Here is a 22197-nt window from a genome sequence, read left to right as displayed (position 1 = left end):
TTCTTGTTCAGGTTTGGTTTCCATTGACAAAGAAACTTGCTGCACCACGGGATCCATACCACCTTCTAAGAGAATGGGTTGCATCGAGGAGCCAGAATTATGTATCCACATTGCATCATTTCCCCAATCGTGGAGTGCTTTAGTGTGTCGCAGCCATGGTCTTCCAATAAGCAAGGGAAATCCGCCCTCAACCTGGGGAAGACGAACCACCACAAAATCCAAGTTAAAAGTAAAGTCTTGTACCTGCAGAGGCACATTATCCACTATGCCCACTGGGTAGACTGTCCGTTGGTCGGCCAATGTAACTGTGAAGGGAGCAGGGCGAGTAAGCTGTAGACCTAGAGCTAACATAGTGAACTCGGGCATCAGGTTGATGCCAGATCCACCATCCACTATCACTCCTGAGAATTGCCGACCAAAAACGGACATTGTCAGGCGAGGGCTTCTATAATCAGTGAGTGGAGCAGCAGGATTGGATATCATATAGGACTCTGACTGTCGCACTGGGAGGTGCCCGCCACTAGGACCTGCTCCAGGGTAAAGTGACTGAATAACTGCAAGGGTGTCACTTCTGAAACTCGCATCTAGTCGAAGCATGTCATACAATGACACTTGGTGAAAGGTATTCTTCAATATAGTCTCTGCTGTAGGTTTTTCTCTTGGGATCAGTGTCTTCTCAGTTTCCTTGATCTATTGTAAGTCAGCAACTGCTTCTAAGAAAGCCCCATCAATATCGGAGAGCATAGTAAAAGATCCTTTCTTAGCACTAGGGGATGGCATGTCAGCTGTTGAAGGAAATGTAGGCATTGGGGAGGAAAGGGTTGTACCTACTGGAAGATTGAGGCCGAGGGCTGCCCTCTGAGCTCGTGTGAGGACACCAGCTGGCTCCTCTACCAAATGCAACTTGTCTTGAGAGGCAATCATATGGGCAGAAAGTGGTGGCTTGGGGTTGGTACTAACTGCTATCAAATTGATCTTGGGAAAGGTGAATTCAGGTTGGCTCTAACTTGGGCTCGCAGAGGTAGAGGCGCGTTGTTTTGGACAATCCTTAGTGTAGTGATCCAGAGCCTCAGGGCAAAGTTGGCACGGAGAAGAGCCTTCTGGCAGAGGGCATTTGCTCTGATAATGCCCATATTCTCCGCATCTGTAGCAGAGTATGGGCCGATTGGAAGGACGAAACGGGGAACGAGGTGGTTGCTGCATAGAGTTGGAGGCTGAAGTGTAGAAGCTCTGAGGGGTTGAGGTGGCATTAGCATTATAAAAACTTTGAGTCGGGAGAGTACTTGACATACCTTGGATAGGGGGGGTATTGAGCAAAGGTGGCATGTAGTTGGGATGGCTGTAGTGGGAAACCATGTTGGATGCTGGTGCTAACCCCTATTCGAGAGTAGGACCAAGACTTTGCTGTATTTTGTGCAATCCCTTTATATAGTAGCAATCCTTATCTTCATGACCCGATTTTTCGCAGAAGTGGCAATAAGAGCGAAGGGGACAGTCCTGTGGAGGGTGTCCTGGAGAGCGGCATGAACTACACCATACCATAGCCTTAGTCTCCTGCTGAGCCTTGAGCTCTTCTAACTCTCTTTTAAGTTGATCATAAGCCTCTTGATGTGGAGGTTTCTCCTGTCTGAGAGAGAAGGATCTCTCTTCGTGAAGGGCCCGCTGTAACTTTAGGCCTTCCAGTTCCCGTCTTAAAGAAGTCAAGGGGTCTGATGGACTTTCCACGAGTACAGGGGCAGTATCTAACTGAGCAGAGTCAGTGAACTGCCTTCCTGCTCCCTCTATTCTAGTAGCAGTAGCAACAAAGTCCTCCAGACTGGCTTCAGGACGGAGACTTTCTCTGAGCTTTTGTTGAGAAGTCTTTGGCAGAGCCTTCTCTACCCACTTCTTCACCATGAATTCCCCTAGTTGCTGAGGCAGCTTGGCGACCAGGAACTTTGCTCTGGTCATTAGCTCTGCAAATGTCTCCTTGGGCTGGAGCAACAGGTTGGCCAACTCATCTAGAATCTTCTCTTGATAATCCCCTGGTCGGAAAGCTTCACAGAACTGCTGTCTTAACATGGTCCAAGTAGTAAAGTGGTTTTCAGCAAACTGACTGTACCATTTATCTGCAAGACCATCCAAGGTGGACAAGAAGAGCACGAGGTATGCGTCTTCTCTGTTGAGGCCACGACCTCTGCAAAGAGAGACAAACCTCCGAGCATGGTCATTTGCATCTTCTGCGGAGAGACCTTTAAAGGTAGGGAACTTGATGTTCACCTTTGCCAGAACACTTGTGAGCTCCTCCATGGCCTCTTGCTCTTGAGTCTGTTGCTCCCTAGCTTGCTGTAACAAAATGGGGGAGAGCCTTACCGGAGAAGGTGACCTGGAGGATGTAGAACCGGTCGAAGGAATGGAGGTAGCCGTATGAGTAGGTATGGGTGATGGGGTTAATATGCTTCTACTGGGCACCAAGGGTTGACGCCTTCTGTGGTAGTACTTCAGAGGACTCAGTAGTGCACTTTGACGCTCCAAAGACCTCCTTGTATGTGCCATGCAGTAACCGCCAACCCCACCAAGCTTTGGGCAAGAAGACCTTCACTTGGGCAAGACAACCTTCACTTGGCTGAACATTGGTCTAGACTCTACTAGACCAAGGCGAGTGACTAGACCACCTGGCTGGACCAGGACGAGGAAGGACTAGACCAGGACGAGTACTGGGTGGACCAGGGCGAGAGAGGACCAGACCAACAAGGCGAGAGACTAGACCAGCTAGATTAAGCTGTCAAGGGTGAAACTGGACCAGACCAACAGGTTGCACAGACGAAGCGAAGAAACCAGATACTCAACAGAGTGAGACTTCAGTTGAGGTCCCACCGTGATCGCCAAAATGAGAGCACCTGTAGCACGGATAATGTGTCGTGCTCTCAACAGTGTGGGTGCCCGCCCCTCAGTGCAATGTGCGTGACAATCTCACTCAAACAGATGGAAACTCTCTCAAACAGAATGAAACACAGGAATGAAACACGGGAACAATGGATAACAACAGAGACACAACAGTGGACCAGAACATGTGGACTCGACTAGCTCAAAGAACCATGTACAGACTCTAGCGTGGCAGCACACTCAGCTCCAGCCCAGGACTCACAAGTACAAAATGGGGTGTCGAGGCTCAGATGTGCAGGGATGGTGAAGCAATGTTCAGTGTAAGACCCGCTGCTCCCACGAGAACGATGTTGGACCAAAGGTGAAGAAGATCCCCCGATAACCGACCGCTACTACTCATATCTACCACCGTAAAGAGCCACCAACGGCTCATAAATGTCAGCCATGTGGTGACCTGGCCACGAGGTCCACTAGACCACCGTCGGTCGTCGGTAGGTACCCTACCACGTGTCACTCCCAGACCAAAGGTCCGTCCAGAGGGTCCGTCCAGTGTGAACCAGTCCCAGTGTAACCCACTGTCCAACTGTATGTCCTGTGAAGTGACTGTAGCCCTGCTACACTTGGGCATGCCCTAGCACGACAAGAACGATGCAACTCTCCAGGTCCGGAACCGGACCATCACCATGATGCAGACGGGCAAGCCTGTTACCTCAAAGTTCCGTTGTCCGAACAAAACCTGAATGACCTCTCTACTTGTTTCTAGTTAGATACTTTTGAACATTGTTTGAGAAAGTATTGTTTGAAATTTGTTTGAAACGGATGCTATCTGTTTTAAACCTGTCTTGGTGCCGATTTGAATTGTTTGACTCTGGTTTTAATACTCGTTTCAATAATTGGTGATTTTACTCCCGGGTGGAGAAGTGAGAAATATTGTTATGGTATTGTTTGAACCTCGGAACGACGCAAGCCGATGCCTGGAGAGCGTTCTTTCTATGCTAGAAAACCTCCGAACGACGCAAGCTGATGCCTGGGGAGCGTTTGGTTGTATGCTTGAACCTCCAAGGGACGCAGACTGCGGTCTGGGGAGCGTTTGGTTGTACAGTCCTCTGAGCTCATGGCCCGGACCTTTTTAGGTTATTTGCGGGGGGAGTGACAAGGTAGTCGTTGAGTAGCTTCATACCGTAGACCGTTTGTCTCAGAGGAGTGCTCAGTGGCACTGTTTGTTGTGTCTTGTAACATGCATATGAAAGCATCTGTGTTGCATTGTGATGTGCCAATTACTGAATATTCCTAATTGGATGAGATTGCCTGGGTTTGTAATTTTAGTGGATCCAGACACCCGTGGACGATCAGTACGGTCTGGGTGTGATGGCTAATTTTACTACGCAGAAATATCAAGAGTTCCGATCTAGACGAAAGGAGAAGCTAACTCCTTGATAAAAAGAGCCGAAAGGAGAAGCTAACTCCTTAACAAAAAGAGCAAACTAATTGTCCCTCGGAATGACCCTTGGAAATTTTTTTGAGCTAACTTGAGTTGTTTTGCAGATATGTTGTAATCGCGGACGATTTCTCTCTTTCAAGAAGGGGAGATGTCACAAACTAATGACGTGTCAAAGCCGTGAAGAAAGGAGCCAACTTGCAAATGTGGGCCGAGGGGCCTAAACCCTAAGTGAAGAGGCAGAGCAGCAAGAAATAAAGCAGGGCTCACACACACACACAAGAACTTGCGAAGCAGGTTGATGACGTGGCAGATTTCTGAAAATCACGTTGGCTGATGACGTGGCAAAACTATACGGATTTTCGCTTTTCACGCTAGCAGTGCTGACGTGACAGGCCTATACAGATTTTAGTAAATTGCGTTGACAGCTTTTTGGCTTTGCTTTTGGACCAGATGCTTTTGAGTTTGAAGGCTTTTCACTGTAATTGCTTTTTAGGCCAAGGGCCTTTAAATATGAGGTTAGGGCTCATTCTCTGACATGCTTCTTGGCGAGAGTGTAGAGTCTAGAGTACCGGCTTGTACTGTGTTGATGCAATATAAAGAAATACTGAAAGGGACGCCAAGGTCTGGGGCCAATACCCTCTGGGGTGGAATTCTGCCACTCCGTGTCGCGTGTCGTCTCTCTCTCTCTCTCTCAATTCAGTTGTGTTAATGAAGTGTTAAAAGTCTGTTCAGTCTGTTCTTTCTTATTGACACGTGGTGCTCGTCTTGTGACACCGCATGCGGTCAAAGCTGCCCTGGAGTCTCTCGAACTGTCCTCTGAGAGTATGGATTACCTCTAGCCAAAGATCTCGAACAGTCTCTGCTGGTGGTACAGGGCGAGTCTCAAAGGTGCGGAAGCAACGGGCCTGCCAGATGAACCAGAGTGTCAACAGGCGGCAGATGGATTGCCTCTAGCCAAAGATCTCGAACAGTCTCTGCTGGTGGTACAGGGCGAGTCTCAAAGGTGCGGAAGCAACGGGCCTGCCAGATGAATCAGAGTGTCAACAGGCGGCAGATGAGCTCCCAACACTCCTCTCTCACTACACCACTCCTGTGGAGTAAGCTTTGTACCAGGCTGGAGTGTAGGTCGACCCCCCTGCATCACTATCATCCTGCTAGTGGAGGATAGCTCAAACTGAAGTGCCGGGCCCATGAGAGTGGACCAAGCAGCTGCCCCCCAAGTGTACTGCCGCGCCGTGGTAAGAGCTGGCATCAGCCAAAGGACAATCCCAAAGACAGTGACGTTGACTCTCCACAGGATGGTCACAAGCTGCACATGTTGCCGAAAGACCACTATGTACAAGCCAACTCCCAACTGCTGTAGCTTGATGTGCAACCAGCCCACTGGAACAAAGTGACTAGCCGCGGCTCTCAAGAGTCCCACAACCTCGCCCAAAAAGCTGACAAGAACTCAACTGTGAGACTCTCCTCCTGCCAATGAGGTGCAGCAGCACGAGGAGCCTCTCTCCATGCTGCCAGTATGTGACGTCCCAGTCGAACAGTGTACTGAAAGAAAGGGACACCTGGATGGTCAGCTGAGGAGAAAGGGTCCCTCTAAAACCACTCTCCAGGATTCCACTGCACTCGTGCCAATGGACAGCTCTCCCAAGTGACCAGTCTCAAGAGCTGTTGGGTCAAGATCTATGACAAAAGTCCTCCCATAGATGCCCACAACTCGGATCCTCTAAAAACAGCACTATGCCACCTGTGGGGCCTCTACTGCAACTCGGTGTAAACGACCCTCACCTTGTAGCTAAAAAAACAAGGAGGGTACAGTCTCTGAGCAAGCCCGAACTGCGATGAGAACCTCTAGTCGCGTGAAGGCCCCCATCCATCTGGGCGCTGCTGACTCGAGAGGAGTGAGCCACACAGCCGGTACTGCCTCTATGATGTCCTGACACATGCTCTGCACCCCTCTCATGCCCTGTAGCTGGATGCTCTGAAGCTCTTCTGACAAGCCTGAAAACTGTAGCCAGTCTCACCTAGAGTGCGTGCCGGACCCTCTGCCATGGGACCCCAAGAAACATGAGGCCTACTACCAACCAAGTGGCCTCTCAGAGTGCTAACCATGGGGTTCCAAACAAGGGGCTGTCTCAGGCGCTCCTCCGTGCAAGTAGGCTGACGTTGTTCCAAGCCTCTCCGCAACCGCTCCAAGGAGCTGAGCGCACTCACAGCCCCCGAACTTGAGGCAGCTTGTTTCCAAAGTACAGTTCTCTTTGTGGTCGCCAGAGGCACCCACACCTTGGATACAGCGGTTGGCTTCTCCTTCCCGTTGTGTGGCAGAGATCACACAGAGTGGACTTTGCATATAGTCCTAGATTGGCTCCAGGTCCAAACTCTAGAGTTCTCAGGGGACCTGAGAGTGACAAACTTGATTCAAACGCTTCGGCCGCTAGCCAAGTTAAGTGTGACACCACCCAATGCAGCCGGATGTAGACACATTGTGGTTGACTTCTTTGTAGACACTCTCCTTGCTATGTCTTTTTACATGAGGACTCCTAGACAGAGGATGTAGCCTTATGAACTCACGATCTTCTTGGGCCTCGGTTGGACAGTCACTTCAAACATGCCTATCTCAAGGTCGCTTGGATGTGGATTACTTCCCATCCAAGGCGGCCTCAAGGTTGGCTGTTGTAGCACATCGTGTGTAGCGCTTACTAGCACATTTTGTACACTAGAGAGATGCCAGACAGTATGAGTGAGGGCTTGATCTTTTTTATCCCCAAGAAGAGAGGCTCCTTGGACGAGATTCAACAGTGACGTCCCATCACTTTTCTCAACTCAGCCTACAAAATCTTAGCAAAAGCTCTGAGTTTGAGAATTCAACCACTACTTGAGAGCATTATACATGAGACTTAGACACATTTTGTCATGGAGTGCAGCATCCTTGACAACATTTTTACCTTCTAGGAGGCGACTACCCTCGCACATCTTCGAGGAGAGAATATTGTGGTACTCCTCAATTTTGAGAAGGCCTCCTTGGCAGAACTCTGCATCGGATGGGGTTTTCAGATGCATGGATTAGGGGAGTGTCAACTCTCTACAGGTGTGCGCACAGTCAGGTGAAACCGGCCCGTGGGGCGGTAGGCTTTGGCTTTCACCCGAAATTCTTTACTTTACTTTAGACACACACACACACACACACACACAAAGAGAGAGAGAGAGAGCACCTTGCAAAGGGAACCTACGACGGGAATTAACACTTAAAGCTTACACACGGCTCGGAAGCTAGAATGCTCCGAGCAGACACCGACAACCTGTAGGCCCCAAAATTGGCGCCCCTTTCGGTATTTCTTTATACTTTAAGAGGGTAAATTACAAAGTAGAGTCCTGGGAATTCTTTACAACTAGATACCACCTGTTTTGGCAAAATTACAGCAGTATAACAAGCCCCAAAACTTGCCCGAAACCAATTCCCCTACTGGAACTCACTTCCACTGGCATAAACCCTTTGATTTCTGCCCAAAAACAGTAAATTCAGCGCGCTGTATTTACTGGTTTTTTCCCTGTTTTCAGCCCTAAATAGTCCCGGAGCTGTCCTCTAACAGTGGGGCTCTGTTCCCAATGGTTCTGGCGTCCGTATGGCTGAAAAACAGTCCAATTTCAGCGCATAACCAGCCCTGAAAGTGCACCTATACGGTGAGGTTATCACCCTCTGTACTGCCTGCTTCTGGAGTAGCAATTAGCTACTCCTGTTCCTGCTCAGAGAGGCTCTTGCCTCAGCGAAAACGCATGTAACCACACAGCGGTACATGAGTCAAATGAAGAGCCCTCTTGTGGGGCATCACATTGCTGCACGTAGGGAAGAGAGAGAGCATTGTGAGGTGTGTAGGACATGACTTCTTGCACCACACTGTACATGAGAGGGAAAGCGTGCAGTCAATAGCTCTTAACCTGTGGTGGCAGGAGCTTGCAAATGAAGCCTCCCAGCTAGCAATCGAGCGCTACCCCTGGCTGCATGAGGAAAGTCCGCCATAGTATGCCACTTGGCACATTTATAAGCAATTTCCCGCTTTGGGCTTCCCGCTGAAAAATCTCCCGACCGGTTGCCCAGTTGACTTTGCAACAGAGTTCTAAAATGTTCCCCTTGTCATTCCGGAGGTTTTTCGAGCAAGAAAAAGCGAGCAAATCCCACCAAAGAAAAAATGGATTGGTCTTTGAGATACAAACCAAGGTTTTGATGATAACGATGGGAAATTTGAAAGCAAATTTAATGGAATATTTATAAGTTAAGCACTAAACATAACTAATGGAGGTTAAGGTGATTGTCTAATGAAAGTAGCATGTTCAAGGTGGAGCATCACGACTGATTTTACAATTAACTTGCCAAACAGATTTAAACATAGGGTGGCTTGATATATAAGGGTGATACATTGAGTTTACCCAGGTTGGCAATCTGCATTTGAAGATATAGACCAACGGGAAAAAGATGGCTAGATTAGTGTGGGTAGCAGAGGGTTTATGAGTTGCATAGTCTTGCAATACAAACTTATTCACTAATAAAGGAATATCCTTGCAACTAGTAACGAATCTCTCACATGATGAGTTAAGGTTTATAAATTTTTTTATAAACAATTTATGATGTGATGAAAATGGTGCAACGTTTTGTGACAAACTTGAATCTCAAACGTGTCATTTTCTTGTCTATCTAGAGAAATGACATAACCAATACAAATGAATTTTTGTGGAAAGATCTCTTCACTTTGTCATCAAACTGAAATTGGTGCTCATGTAGCTTCATAAAAATTTGAAACTAATGATCCATTACAAAGTCTTGGTTGAGGTTCATAAGGTGACTATTTTTTAGACGTTTCTATACTAACTCCCTCAAAATTTTGTAGGGTTTTTTACCTTTTACTTTAATTTTGCAACAAAAGGAGAATACTTCACTTCCAAAGGTATTTAATTTTTACGAGCTATGACAGACGCGGGATAGTTACCCGGAACAAGAACGGGGAACGGGAACGGGAGGGTCCGGAACGGGACGGGAATGGGGAGGAGGAGGGGGAACCGGAAATGGGAACAAGGCCGGAACGGTCGACTAAAGTAAGGCTTGAATTACCTCCATTCAGATCAGTCCCAAATAAACTCCTAAACAACCCCAAAATTGCGCCCAAACCTGCCCTCAAACTGCACCAAATATGTCCCCCAATCAGCTTCAAATCTGCCCCCAAAAGCCTACTTTTTTGCCCGTTCCGCCCCGCGTTCTGCCTCATGTTCCGCCTCATTCCCACCATTCCAGAACACCGTTCCGTTCCTGACTCTGTTTCGGGAACGGGACTCGTCCAAAACGCCGTTTCCGAACGTTTGGGCTGTGGTCCGCCCGTTTGAGACGCGGCCTTAGATCGCTACTCATATTTTGTGTTCATGATCCGGCCTTAAATCTACTCATATCCTTTTTCATCATCCATGGCTTAAGCTTTAACCCCTCTTAAACAACAATTGCATTGTATGTTTCGTTCTCGCTTCACTGTTGCTCACAAATTCGACACCTGAGACCCTGCATTCTAAGTTTGCGCCAGATAGTAATGTCATAATACCATCATCTCGTGCAAGGCTCCAATACTTCCTCCTACACTACCATCACTTGGGTCTGCATTGTATTCAATTGGTGAATGACGAAACATTAGCCGTTGCAAATAGCAGAAAAACACCTAGAAATTGACTGTCCGTGGTGAGGCTGGTCAGCGGCAATGCATCTCCAGCTCCTTCTTTGCGAGGCTCGTCCTCCTCTCAACGGCCTTAACAATTTCAGTGAGAATGCTCATAGGGGTGTGTGTGTGTGTGTGTGTGTGTGTGTTTGATTTTGACTGTTTCTGACTTCCCGTTTGTAGTATTTCTCATGGGTTTTCCTCGTCTTGAGGTTTGCCATTGGTAATTCAAAATGACATTACAAAAACAAATGACTACGAGCGGGTTGCTCCAACTCATTAATTGATTCCAACACTCAGCCCACATCACTCATTGCCAAGGTTGACCCAATCGTCCATGATCTCTAGCCGTAGAGTGCTCTTCATCCCCTTGGTGAGTTGCATATCCACACTATTGATTTCACAGACCCCCTGGCTGGCGGGCTACCTTACTTCATCAAGCCCTACTCCAAATCACCACCTCAAGCTCAACCTTCATTGCATAAACATGCACCCTCAATTATAATGTTCAAACGAAATAGTTTAGTGCGAAATTTCATGCCATGCACACATTAAGCTTCAAACAAAACCTCCTCAAACCAGTCCGTGGCGCCGCGGACTGGTTTGAGGAGGGTTTTGGCCTCATGACCTTAAAGCAATAATTTTAACTTTGTCTGTCACATCTAGAGAATTTCAGTTTCCTCGAGGAACAATCTTGAGGCATATGGACAATTGCTCATGCTTTGATATCTTGCTTGCAGCTTTTCAAATGGGTAAGAGCGACTCCCTAGACCAGGCTTTAGGAAAAGCTTGTTCTTGAGAATTCAAAAAACCTACACATGAAAATTTTTAAAAGTAAATTGAATATAACACTATTTTCTATACTTTTTGTATGTTTTCTCACCTTAAAAGTTAAAATTCAGACATAAATTTCAAATTTTGTAAGCACTAAAGGTAGGTTTTTTTGTAGCACTACTTTTAGAGGGGCTAGGGGCTAGAACCTTCCTTTTGCACAACCGCCATCTTCAGCCTTGCTTAATGAGAGGGATTCCTCCCCAAAAAACATCAGTCTAACATCAATCAAAAGCAAAAATCAATGCATGGCCTTTTACTATCCCTAGAACCTGCCTTTTGCACAACCACCATCTTCACCCTTGCTTAATGAGTAGGATTCCTCCCAAAAAAACATCAGTCAAACATCAATCAAAAGCAAAATCAATGCATGGTCTTTCTATGAATGCAAAGATCTAGTACTTGGGTGACCTAAATGAAAAGCAAGAACGGTGTTTTATAGCTCCAAGTGACTCAGATTTTATATTGTTGCTCACCCATTTGACACGAATGCACACCCATCTAGTTTTTCACCTATAGAAGATCCCCTTACACGAATCAACAAAATAGCTCCTGTTGATGGAGCCCTTTTCAAGGCTTTGTCTTGATGCACATATGTGACTAACCACATAAATTTTTGGTAAACTACAAAAGACAGTGGATTTTTTTAGAAGGAAGAAAGTTCATTTAATGCTTCTATGAGGTTAGAATGGACATCATTGTAAGGAGATGATTGAATTAGGGTTAGTGAAGGCCATTTTCTCTTTTTTATACTTTGTCTTACTTGAACTATATTCTGAAATTTGATCAATGGTGGATCCAATTATTACACTTCATAAAAGTGTTTACATACTAGGATAACCATTTTGTGAGGTGAAGTGTGCCACGACGACTCTTTAACTTTGACTGTACTTTTAGACTCATTTTGTGACCTTGCTTCCCACAAAATTTTTGCCTAGGTTCTTTGTATGAAAATATTCTTATGAGGGCTTCTCTTTGCAAATATTAATTTTTAGTGAGTTTTATTATATGTGATAAAGTTTGCAAGGTTACATAAGTTCCAATTTTTGATAGGGTTATTTTGCTCGGTTTTTGGTTCACTAAAAAAATCTTGGTCGGTGTTTGGTATTCCTCAAACTGACCCCGGAGTGTATGGATCAGCTCTAGTGAGATTTCGTGAATAGTCTCTACCGGTGGGACAGATGGAGCCTCGATGATGCGAAAGCAGCGGGGTCGCCAAATGAACTAGAGTGTCAAGCCACAAATGAGCTCCCAGCACCACTCCTGAGAAATGAGCTCTGTGGCGGGCTGGACTACAAGCCGCCCCTCCTGAAGCACTATCATCCTACTGACGGAAGCCACAGAGCTCATTTCTCAATGTGGCGAGTGCACGTGCAGAGTTTTGGTCCCATATTGTGGTGTCTCTGCCGCAGGCAGAGCAATGGTGCATTGGGGGTGACTTTAACATGTTGGAGGACCCCTTTGACAGGATTGGAGATAGCCATTCTACTGTGCATGAAGTTGAGTTGGCAGCTTGGGAGAGGTTATGTATGACTCTGCGGGTTTCAGATGTGTGGCAGCATTCTAGCTTTGTGAGGCCTCCAGACAGCCGGCCTTCTCTCGTTCGAACCGCAGAGTGGGAGGAGTGAATCTATCTCGGATAGATCGCTTCTACACTAGTGACCAGTTCTGTGACTTGGGTGGGTCAGTTTGCATTTTGGCTGGGACTTCTTTTTCGGGCTATGCACGAGTGATCCTCGCAGTGACAGATAGACAAAGGACGGGGAGCATGGTGCTTCGCATCCCTGAGAGGGTCTTGCTGGACTCTGCGCTCAGAGAGCGAGTGGTGGCTCTTTGGACAGAGGGCTTAGACTTGCAAGTTAGAGGAGCTCCACGCGGCCCTAAAAGCACTTCCCCATGGTAGTTGTCCAGATGAGGATGGTTTGACTTCCAGCTTCTTAGAGTACTGGGACCTGCTTGGCCCAGATCTTTATAGTGCTTTTCAGTACATTTTGCACACAGGAGTGATGCCTGACAGCATGAGTGAGGGCCTGATCTACCTCATTCCCAAGGAGGGTGGCTACTTGGATGAGATTCGACAGTGGCAGCCCATCACCATCCTCAACTCAGCCTACAAAATTCTCGCCAGGGCTCTGAGTTTGAGGATTCAGCCACTTCTAGAGAGCATCATACATGGGACACAGACAGGTTTTGTCAAGGAGCGTAGTATCCTTGACAACATCTTCACTTTCTGCCCTCGCGCGCCTTCGTGGTGAGGATCTGGTGATACTTCTTCTCGATTTTGAGAAGGCCTACGATAGAGTTGACGGGGACTTTTTGGAGGGCACTCTACGTAGGATGGGCTTCTCAGATGCATGGATTAGAGCTGCGTCAGCTCTTTATAGACGGGCACACAATCAGGGACTTTTGTCAGGTGGTAGAGGAGATCGTTTCATGCGATGAGTAGGTTTTTGGTTTTACAGCAGGTTGGTCTACGTGGCTTAGCGCTCCCTATTCGAGGAGATGAGCTATTGGATGTTGAGTTTGCAGACGACTCAGCCTTGTACTTGGAGGGCCAGGTGGCCAACCTTCATAGGTGTGAGCAGGCTCTTGAGACCTTTTGTTGTGCATCAAGCGCACAGATCAACTGGAGAAAGACAGTGGCTTTCTCGGTTGGTAGTGCTCATATGCCTGATTGGCTGCAAGGTGAGGGCTTCAGATGGATTCCCCCAGGGATTGCAGCTCGATACTTGGGCTGTCAGGTTGGCTTGGACTTGTCTCTTGAGCAGCAGATTGCTCCCCTCCTCCTGTCCATCAGGAGGAAGTTGTCACATTGGAGTTCCGCACGACTTTCTCTGGCAGGTAGAGTTGTAGTAACCAACCAGGTGTTGTTGGCTACTATGTGGCGCATCACTTCTTGTTGGATCCTTTCGAGTTCTTGCATCAGCCAAGTAGAGAGGCTGATCAGGAACTTCCTTTGGTCATGGCATGACACTCAGATAGCCCGGGCCAAAGTGGCCTGGCACATCATTATTCTTCCTTGTTCTAAGGGAGGGTTGGGGATCATAGACCCAGCACAGTAGAGTAGAGACCTTCTTGGGAAGTTTGTTGTCAAAGGATTACTGCTAGGGGAGGAGCCCTGGAAGGAGTTTTCGCTGCAGCGGCTTAATGCTCGAGCACCTCAGGCTGGAGGCCCCTGGTGACCTTCGACCAGATGGATTTTCACTGAGATGCGCAGAGTTGGCCTGAGCAGGAGACTAGAGGACCGTTTCGCTGAGACTGCTCCGTTCCTGGGAGCAGCTGTGGAGAGGCCTGGAGCACCATCAACCTACTAGCACGGAGGAGCACCTGAGACAGCCCCTGGTTTGGAACCCCGTCATTAGCACTCAGAGAGGCCACTTGGTTGGTAGTAGGCCTCATGTTTCTTGGGGTCCCATGGCAGAGGGTCCAGCACGCACTTTAGGTGATTGGCTACAGTTTTCAGGCTTAGAGGCAGTACTTACAGAGTGGCTCACACCTCTTGAGTCAGCAGCGCTTAGATGGATGGGGGCCTTCACGCGACTGGAGGTTTTCATCGCAGTTTGGGCTTGCTCAGAGACTGTACCCTCCCTGTTTTTCGAGCTACAGGGTGAGGGTCGCTTACACCGAGTTTCAGTAGAGGCCCCACAAGTGGCAGAGTGCTGTTTTCAGAGGATCCGACTTGTGGACACCTGTGGGAGGACTTGTGTGGCATAGACCCCGACCCTACAGCTCTTGAGACTGGCCAATGGAGGCTGTGGGCTTGGGAGTGTTGTCCACTGGCACGAGTGCACTGGGATCTTGGAGAGTGGTTTTGGAGGGACCCCTTCTCCTCAGTCGACCATCAAGGTGTCCCTTTCTTTCAGTACATTGTTCGATTGGGACATCACATACTGGCAGCACGGAGAGAGGCTCGTCCTGTTGCAGCACCTCATTGGCAAGAGGAGGGTCTCACATTTGAGTTCTTGTCAGCTTTTTGGGAGAGGTTGTGGGACTCCAACCAACCGCGGCGAGTCACTTTGTTCCAGTGGCTGGTTGCACATCGAGCTACAGCAATTGGGATCTGGCTTGTACATAGTGTTCTCTCGGCAACGTGCGTAGCTTGTGACCATCCTGTGGAGAGTCAGCGCCATTGTCTTTGGGTCTGTCCTTTGGCACAACAGGTTTGGCTTCGTGTCCTTCGACTGATGCCAGCTCTTTCCGCGGCACGGCAGTACACTTGGGGGGCAATTGCTTGGTCCACTCTTACGGGCCCGGCACTTCAGTTTGAGCTATCCTCTACGAGCACGATGATAGTGATGCAAGGGGGTCGACCTACACTCTAGCCTGCTACAGAGCTTACTCCACAAGAGTGGTGTAGTGAGAGAGAGGAGTGTTGGGAGCTCATCTGCGACCTGACACTCTGGTTCATCTGGCGGGCCCACTGCTTCCGCATCTTTGAGGCTCGCCTTGTACCACCAGCAAAGACTGTTCAAGATCTTTGGCTAGAGCTGATCCACACTCTCAGAGGACAATTTGAGAGACTCCAGGGCAGCTCCGACCGCATGCGGGAGCGTAGAGAGGCTTTCCTTCGACTCTGGCGCCCTAGACCTTTCTTCATCATGGTCCAAGGTGTGCTGAGATGGCACTACCGCCCACCTGTGTGGCTTTTCCCTCCTCCCATCTCTTGATTTAGCCTCATTGTACAGTTTTTCATTGGGAGAGTCTCCCCTTATAATTGTTGTAGCCCTCTCTAGCACAGGAGGTTGTAGCCCCATGGGTAGTTTCAGTAACTAATAGAAGGATCTTTTTCTCGGGGGGGGGGGGGGGGGGGGGGGGGGGGGGGGGGGAAACCTTTTTACCTAAGCTGGCTGTCCATAATGCTTTAGTATAAACTTTCTAAAGTCCAAAAAAACGTACACATTTTTTGGCGATGCTACATATTACACGTGAAGAAAGCATACAATAAGCATGTTATAGCTGCTATGACTAACAGAAACTAAAAGAGGCATGAAATGTCAAGTGATAGCCACTCCCATATCAGAATTGAAGTAAAATGACTCTTGTAACTGGCCAAGGCTGTCATTTATCTGGCCAATAGGAAATCTAACTTTATGCTTGCCTTCTTATAAGTTATTGTGCAGCAATCAGTAAGAATTCTCCAAGAACCATCCTTCGTATGCAATGTCAAAGCAAGTGAATGAAAAGGAGAAAATAGTTGAACATGCCCTATTCAAAATAATTTAATTGACCCATGATCTTGAAATTCTTAGCTTGATTGTGCCTTCCCACTAAGTAAGCACCTTGCAAGTGCAACGAACCAAGGCATGCTTCACAATATTAAGATCCATGATGCCGAAATCAACATGGCCACCATATCCTTGATTTTCGACATAAAGAGAATCATCAATTGGTATAAAATGAATTGTAACTCCGTTTGCAGCCATCTCTGCATAAGTTGAGTATGCAACATCATTTTAGTGATACCCATTCATTTGCAAATTATTTTACAAGGCCCTGAATCAACGAGAATTGAAGCTTCTAGATCATGCACTTGTAGCAAGCTCGGTATGATTTTTGAAATCTTTTGACAAAAACAAACCAGTCACATCAGCAACAAGTCGTATCAAAGAATAAGGCTTTTAAGCTGGATTGTTCCTCCAAGGTAGTAGGCCATATATTTGAAGAAAGTTTCAGATTGCTCACGGCTGCAGGACATTTGAGCTTCACAAAGATCTAACTTTTTACCAAAAAGGAAAAATTCTCTCATGAATTCATACAAAAATGCATATATTTCGATAAAATCTAATCTTTTGTTAGTATATATGTCAAAATCAGTCTTTGTCATTCATACATGGCGTAAGTTTGAGATTTCTCCTAAGATTAAGATACAAAATAAAAAGCAATGTCAGGCATCTTTGTCAAACATAAGTTCTCAAAAACTTTTGACCTACATGATAAAACTCCATTTTCTTCTCATACTCTGCAAGCTGTTGCAAAAGATTATCCAAGGCTGCCACGACATTTTCTTGTTGCAAATCTGGCTGCAAAACTCCACGCTTGACAAGACTATTATAATTCACAGCAATGCCTGCAAACACATATGGCAACTAATGATTCAAATCCATATTTGAAGTGTCATTTGGTTTTCAACCAAATGAGCTCACAAGCAGTGGCACTTGTCGATTCAATGTTTCATGCCATGAAATCACAATTTCATTAAAAAAAAATCAAGAGAGAGAGAGGCCCACAGACTGAGAGACACACCCAAAGACAGATCACAGTGTTCTTCCACCCACAGATTGAGCAGAGATGAAGCAACAAGAGGGGAGGGATACAGGGCATATCAGTATACTAAGTGATCGAGCAGCAGAGCTGGCCTAGGATGAGGGGATGCTCCCATCGCCAGATGAGACATGGGAGACATCTTGTGCAACTCTCATCATGGAGGACATTGACACGATCATGCACCAACCAATGTGAGCCAGTTCCAAATTCTGATACACACATATCCACCATTATGTATCTGTTGCTTGAGACATACCCACCTTTTATATATGTACCCCTCAGGCTCTTTATGCCCATCCTTTACAGCTCTACTGTGTTTTTGTTTAGTTAGTTTCGTTCTTTTTATCTAGACCTTGTATCATATTCACCATGATGTAACTCTTAGGTCTCATATGTCATTTTGACCTTTAGCAGACGTTTCATTCATGTGTGTGTGTGTGTGTGTGTGTGTGTGTGTGTTCCAGCGATCGGTAGAGGCTTTGGTTGCGCACTATGGAAAGATCTTTGAAGCGTCGCCCCCTTTTACCCAAGAAGCTAGACAAGCACGCAATCTTTTTCTATCACATGTGGCTCCAATTATCTTTGTACAACAAGCACAAGATTTGGAGGTTGCGTTCACTGGGGCAGAGTTGCTGTCACGTGATACATCCAACCCTATGTGTCCGTGGACAAGCTACAGCATAATCAGGGTTCAGTTCAGTCAAGTCAGTCTAGAATAGGAAGTGATCTGGCACTTTTGTGAGTTTGTTCGAAGACCGTGCATGTCCAGACACTTAGATTAGATGCATATCCTCTGGTTGCACACAGCATGACCATCAAATTCCAGTCAAATCCCATCAGTAGCATTTTTACAGTGCATAGACCTATTTCCCTATTTTTGACATTTTTCACTTATTTATTAAGTGACTTTTGTTGGAAAGTAGGTAGAGCAATTTTGCTAAGTTTGTATAAATAAAAACCTAGCGCTAGCACTTTCTGGCAGAAGAGGCAGAAGAGGCACTTTCTGGCAGAAGAGGCAGCAAGAGCACCTTGCTCAACAGGCAACTTCTCAGCAAGACCAACACCCACAACAGCCTTGCGTTTTCTCTCCACAAAAGACCTAGCTAGCGTTTTTGCATCAGATCAGTCCTGGAGTTTTGTGCACAGCAGATCGGCCCCGGCGTCATCACGACACAACAGATCAGCCTAGCATTTTGCATTTGCAGAACCACCGACGACAGCAGAACAAATTTCAGACCTAGCGTTTTTGGTTTGTAGTACAACCTCAGCGTTTTTGCAGATCATCGCGACAGAATCAGCCATAGGACCATCGTTTTCAGTTTTCAGCCCTTAGACACTGCAGATCAAGTCCCGAACCTCGCAGATCTCACCTTCCTGCAGCACTTCCTCGCCGCACGGTCACACCCCGCATAGTTTGCAAATTCAGCCCGGAAAGCGCAGATTTCAGCATCTGCGTTTTCAGCACGTCGTCATTGTACCATCGTCATCGAGATAAGAGTCAAAATTCAGCAGATAAAGATTTGCAGATTTCAGCCCTTAGTAGTTTCAGATTTCAACCCGTCTCATCGGCATCCTCATCGTCATCAACATCGTCGGCAAGTCCAAGCATTGTAGAGATTTGTACAATCATAAGTAGACCACTCTCGCCATAGAGAGTGGGGCCTTCGGAGGAGGGTTTTACAACGTCTCTGGTCTCGTATTCTCTTCTCTCTCTATTTCTAAGTCTCATACACTTTCACGCACAGTGTCCATTCACTTTGTTTGTGTCCATTGCATTCTCTCATTAAGAACGGAAGTCTCTCCCTGCCATAAGAATAAAAGGAACCTTGACCACAGTTCGGAGCACTCATCTTGAGCAGAGTTCAAACATTCATTCCGCTGCACCTTACATTGGTATCAGAGCTTTGGCAGTGTTCTGTATCACTCAAGGAAAGAACCACAAAAAAAATTTTGCTTGTTGCGGTCGCACGTAACCCAAGTCTGAGAGAGTATAATGATGATTTGAATGATAATGATGAGCATGATGATTTGAAAGACAAGCATGGTGATTTGCATGAAGATGATGTGATTGTTCACAAGGATGATGTGTTAGTTGATGCTTTTTTTAGCGAAGCTAACCACGTTGCAGATTCGATCGATCACGAAGAACCGATCGTAGCTATCGAGTCGAGGTCCAAAGAACCCCCAAAGGAAGATTCGATCAAACACGAAGAACTGATCTTGGCTTTCGAGCCTAGGTCCAAAGAACCCTTACAGGAAGTACTATGTGTTCGCATGATTAGTCAGCACGCATTGTTCGAATGTTTCATTCGTGATCATTTCCTGTTTTTTGTCAGCGTCTCTATGTGATCCATTTCTCTAGGCATGACATATTGTACGTTGAGCACGTTTCACTCATGAATGAGCACAAATGTATGCGGATTTTTCATGAAAAGCTGAAAAGTATGCATTCAAGGAAGTCACATTTCATGTCTCTTCCTTGGCACGACACAGGTGTAGAAAGAGCACATGAAAGTATGAGCAGCTAGCATGGGCATTTCTGTTGTGAATTGCCACAGTTGATTGCTTTAGATCCGATCTCATAGTTTCTGTGTGTGTGGTGAACGGTTTCGCACTCCGTATCTTTGTTCATCTACATTGCATGCACAGTCTTTGAGGATTACAAGATTTTTTCCAATCACTTTACATGGAATGGGTATGTTCATGTTTTTGTGTTGGAAGTGGTTTCAGAAATTTTCAGCCATGGAGATTCTTGAAAAAGATAGACGCATGACTCTAGACGAAGTTGAAGCATTGCAAGAACCTCATAAGATTTTGTCGCTTTCGGCGCAGCCCAAAGAAGCAAGCGTCGCAGACCTTTATGAAGTTCAAGTATCGCAGGACCCACTGATCAGAGTGGGCCGCCGTGAAGAGTCCCTTCCAAGATTCCAAATGCTATTGGCGATCTCCCTCGACGCCATACAGTTCGGTACCAGTACCTCACTTTGAAAAGGAGGGGATGTCACATGACACATCCAACCCTATGTGTCCGTGGACAAGCTACAGCATGATGAGGGTTCAGTTCAGTCAAATGAGTCTAGAATAGAAAGTGATCTGGCACATTTGTGAGTCTATTCACAAATCGTGCATGTCCAGACACTTAGATTAGATGCATATCCTCTGGTTACACACAGCATGACCATCAGATTCCAGTCAGATCCCATCAGTAGCATTTTTACAGTGCATAGACCTATTTTCCCTATTTTTGACATTTTTCACTTATTTATTGAGTGACTTTTGTTGGAAAGTAGGTAGGACAATTTTGCTAAGTTTGTATAAATAAAAACCTAGCGCTAGCACTTTCTGGCAGAAGAGGCAGCAGGAGCACCTTGCTCAACAAGCAACTTCTCAGCGAGACCAACACCCGCAGCAACCTAGCGTTTTCTCTCCTCAGAAGACCTAGCGTTTTTGCATCAAATCAGCCCTGGCGTTTTGGGCACAGCAGATCGGCCCCGGCGTCATCACGACACAGCAGATGAGCCTAGCATTTTGCATTTGCAGAACCACCGGTGACAGCAGAACAAAATTCAGCCCTAGCGTTTTTGGTTTGCAGCACAGCCTCAGCGTTTTTGCAGATCATCGCGACAGAATCAGCCATAGGACCATCGTTTTCAGTTTCCAGCCCTTAGACACCGCAGATCAAGTCCCGAACCTCGCAGATCTCACCTTCCCGCAGCAGTTCCTCGCCGCACGGTCAGATCCCGCATAGTTTGCAGATTCAGCCCGGAAAACGCAGATTTCAGCATCTGCATTTTCAGCGCATCGTCATCGTACCGTCGTCATCGAGATAGAGTGAGAATTCAGCAGATAAAGATTTGCAGATTCCAGCCCTTAGCAGTTTCAGATTTCAGCCCGTCTCGTTGTTGTCCTCATCGTCATCAACATCGTCGGCAAGTCCAAGCATTGTAGAGATTTGTGCAATCATAAGTAGACCGCTCTCGCCATAGAGGGTTTTACAACGTCTCTGGTGTCGTTTTCTCTTCTCTCTCTATCTCTCAGTCTCAATACACTTTCACGCACAGTGTCCATTCACTTTGTTTGTGTCCATTGCATTCTCTCATTGAGAACGGAAGGCTCTCCCTTCCACAAGAATAAAAGGAACCTTGAGCACAGTTCGGAGCACTCATCTTGAGCAGAGTCCGAACATTCATTCCGCTGCACCTTACAGTTGCATGCAAGTCTGCAAGATTTAGGAAGATCTCCTGGTTGGGACGGGCTTACTAATGAGTTCTCTCTCCTTTTGGGAATACCTTAGGGAACCTTTATTGGTAATGATGAATATGGCTTGTGAGAAGCAAGATGTACCCCTTTCTGCCTACTCAAGCTATTGCTTTGCAAGATGTACCCCTTTCTGCCTACTCAAGCTATTGCCAAAGCAAGTCTTTTGTGATCAATTTTCCCATTGGCGGCCTATCACCCTTATGCCGGTAGTCAACATGTTGATGGCCAAAATGAATAGTCAACGATATTAAGGATTATCTGCATGAAGGACTTCATCAATCCCAATTTCATACCTCGCCGGCACATCACTGACAATTTGGCGAACGTCGTCATAGGCATGGAATATGTGAAATACACTCGGCAATATATGTAGGTTATGCAAGTTGACATTGAAAAGGCTTTTGATACTGTTTTATGGGATTATATCGTAGAAACAATGCAAAGGCTTGGATTTGGGCCAAAAATTTTGCAAGTGGTCTTTCTCCTGTATGCTCAAAGCATTTCTACAGGTCTGTTGAGTGGTTCTATCACAGATGCTTGGAATTTAGGGCGTTCGAACTTCGGTCAGACAAGGGTGTCGTCTCAGTGCTCCACTTTATGCAATTGCTTCGCTCCCCTTGTTGTCATATCTTGAGGCTCTCACTTCCTCGGGTCGTCTGCATGGTCTTGCTCTACCTTCTGGAAAGCAAACTATCGGCCACGCATATGCTGATGACTCTCTTTTCATGCCCAAAAACGTTAAGGAGGATGTACAACAGATTACGCATGCTCTGCATTTATTTGGCCTGGCAGCTAGACTGCATGTTAATTTTCGTAAATCCAAGTTGATGCCCCTGAAGGGATTCG

At 46.6% G+C, this 22197-nt stretch overlaps 1 protein-coding gene across 2 annotated transcripts in view; it reads right to left on the bottom strand.

Annotated features, from left to right (window-relative positions):
- Positions 1 to 22197, bottom strand: part of LOC147431329 (AFG1-like ATPase family protein) — a 73263-nt gene that overhangs the window by 13146 nt on the left and 37920 nt on the right. For both annotated transcript variants that reach the window (XM_086493932.1, XM_086493931.1), the window contains exon 2: positions 16758 to 16894. In XM_086493932.1, coding sequence (XP_086350058.1) covers positions 16758 to 16894 — 137 coding nt within the window. The remainder of the gene's footprint in view (positions 1 to 16757; positions 16895 to 22197) is intronic.

This window comes from Adiantum capillus-veneris, chromosome 21 (assembly GCF_014529385.1).
Source record: "Adiantum capillus-veneris isolate H3 chromosome 21, ASM1452938v2, whole genome shotgun sequence".
NCBI classification, from domain to species: Eukaryota; Viridiplantae; Streptophyta; class Polypodiopsida; order Polypodiales; family Pteridaceae; genus Adiantum; species Adiantum capillus-veneris.
The sequence above is the reverse complement of the archived record's forward strand: the minus strand, read 5'-3'. Positions and strand labels throughout refer to the sequence as shown.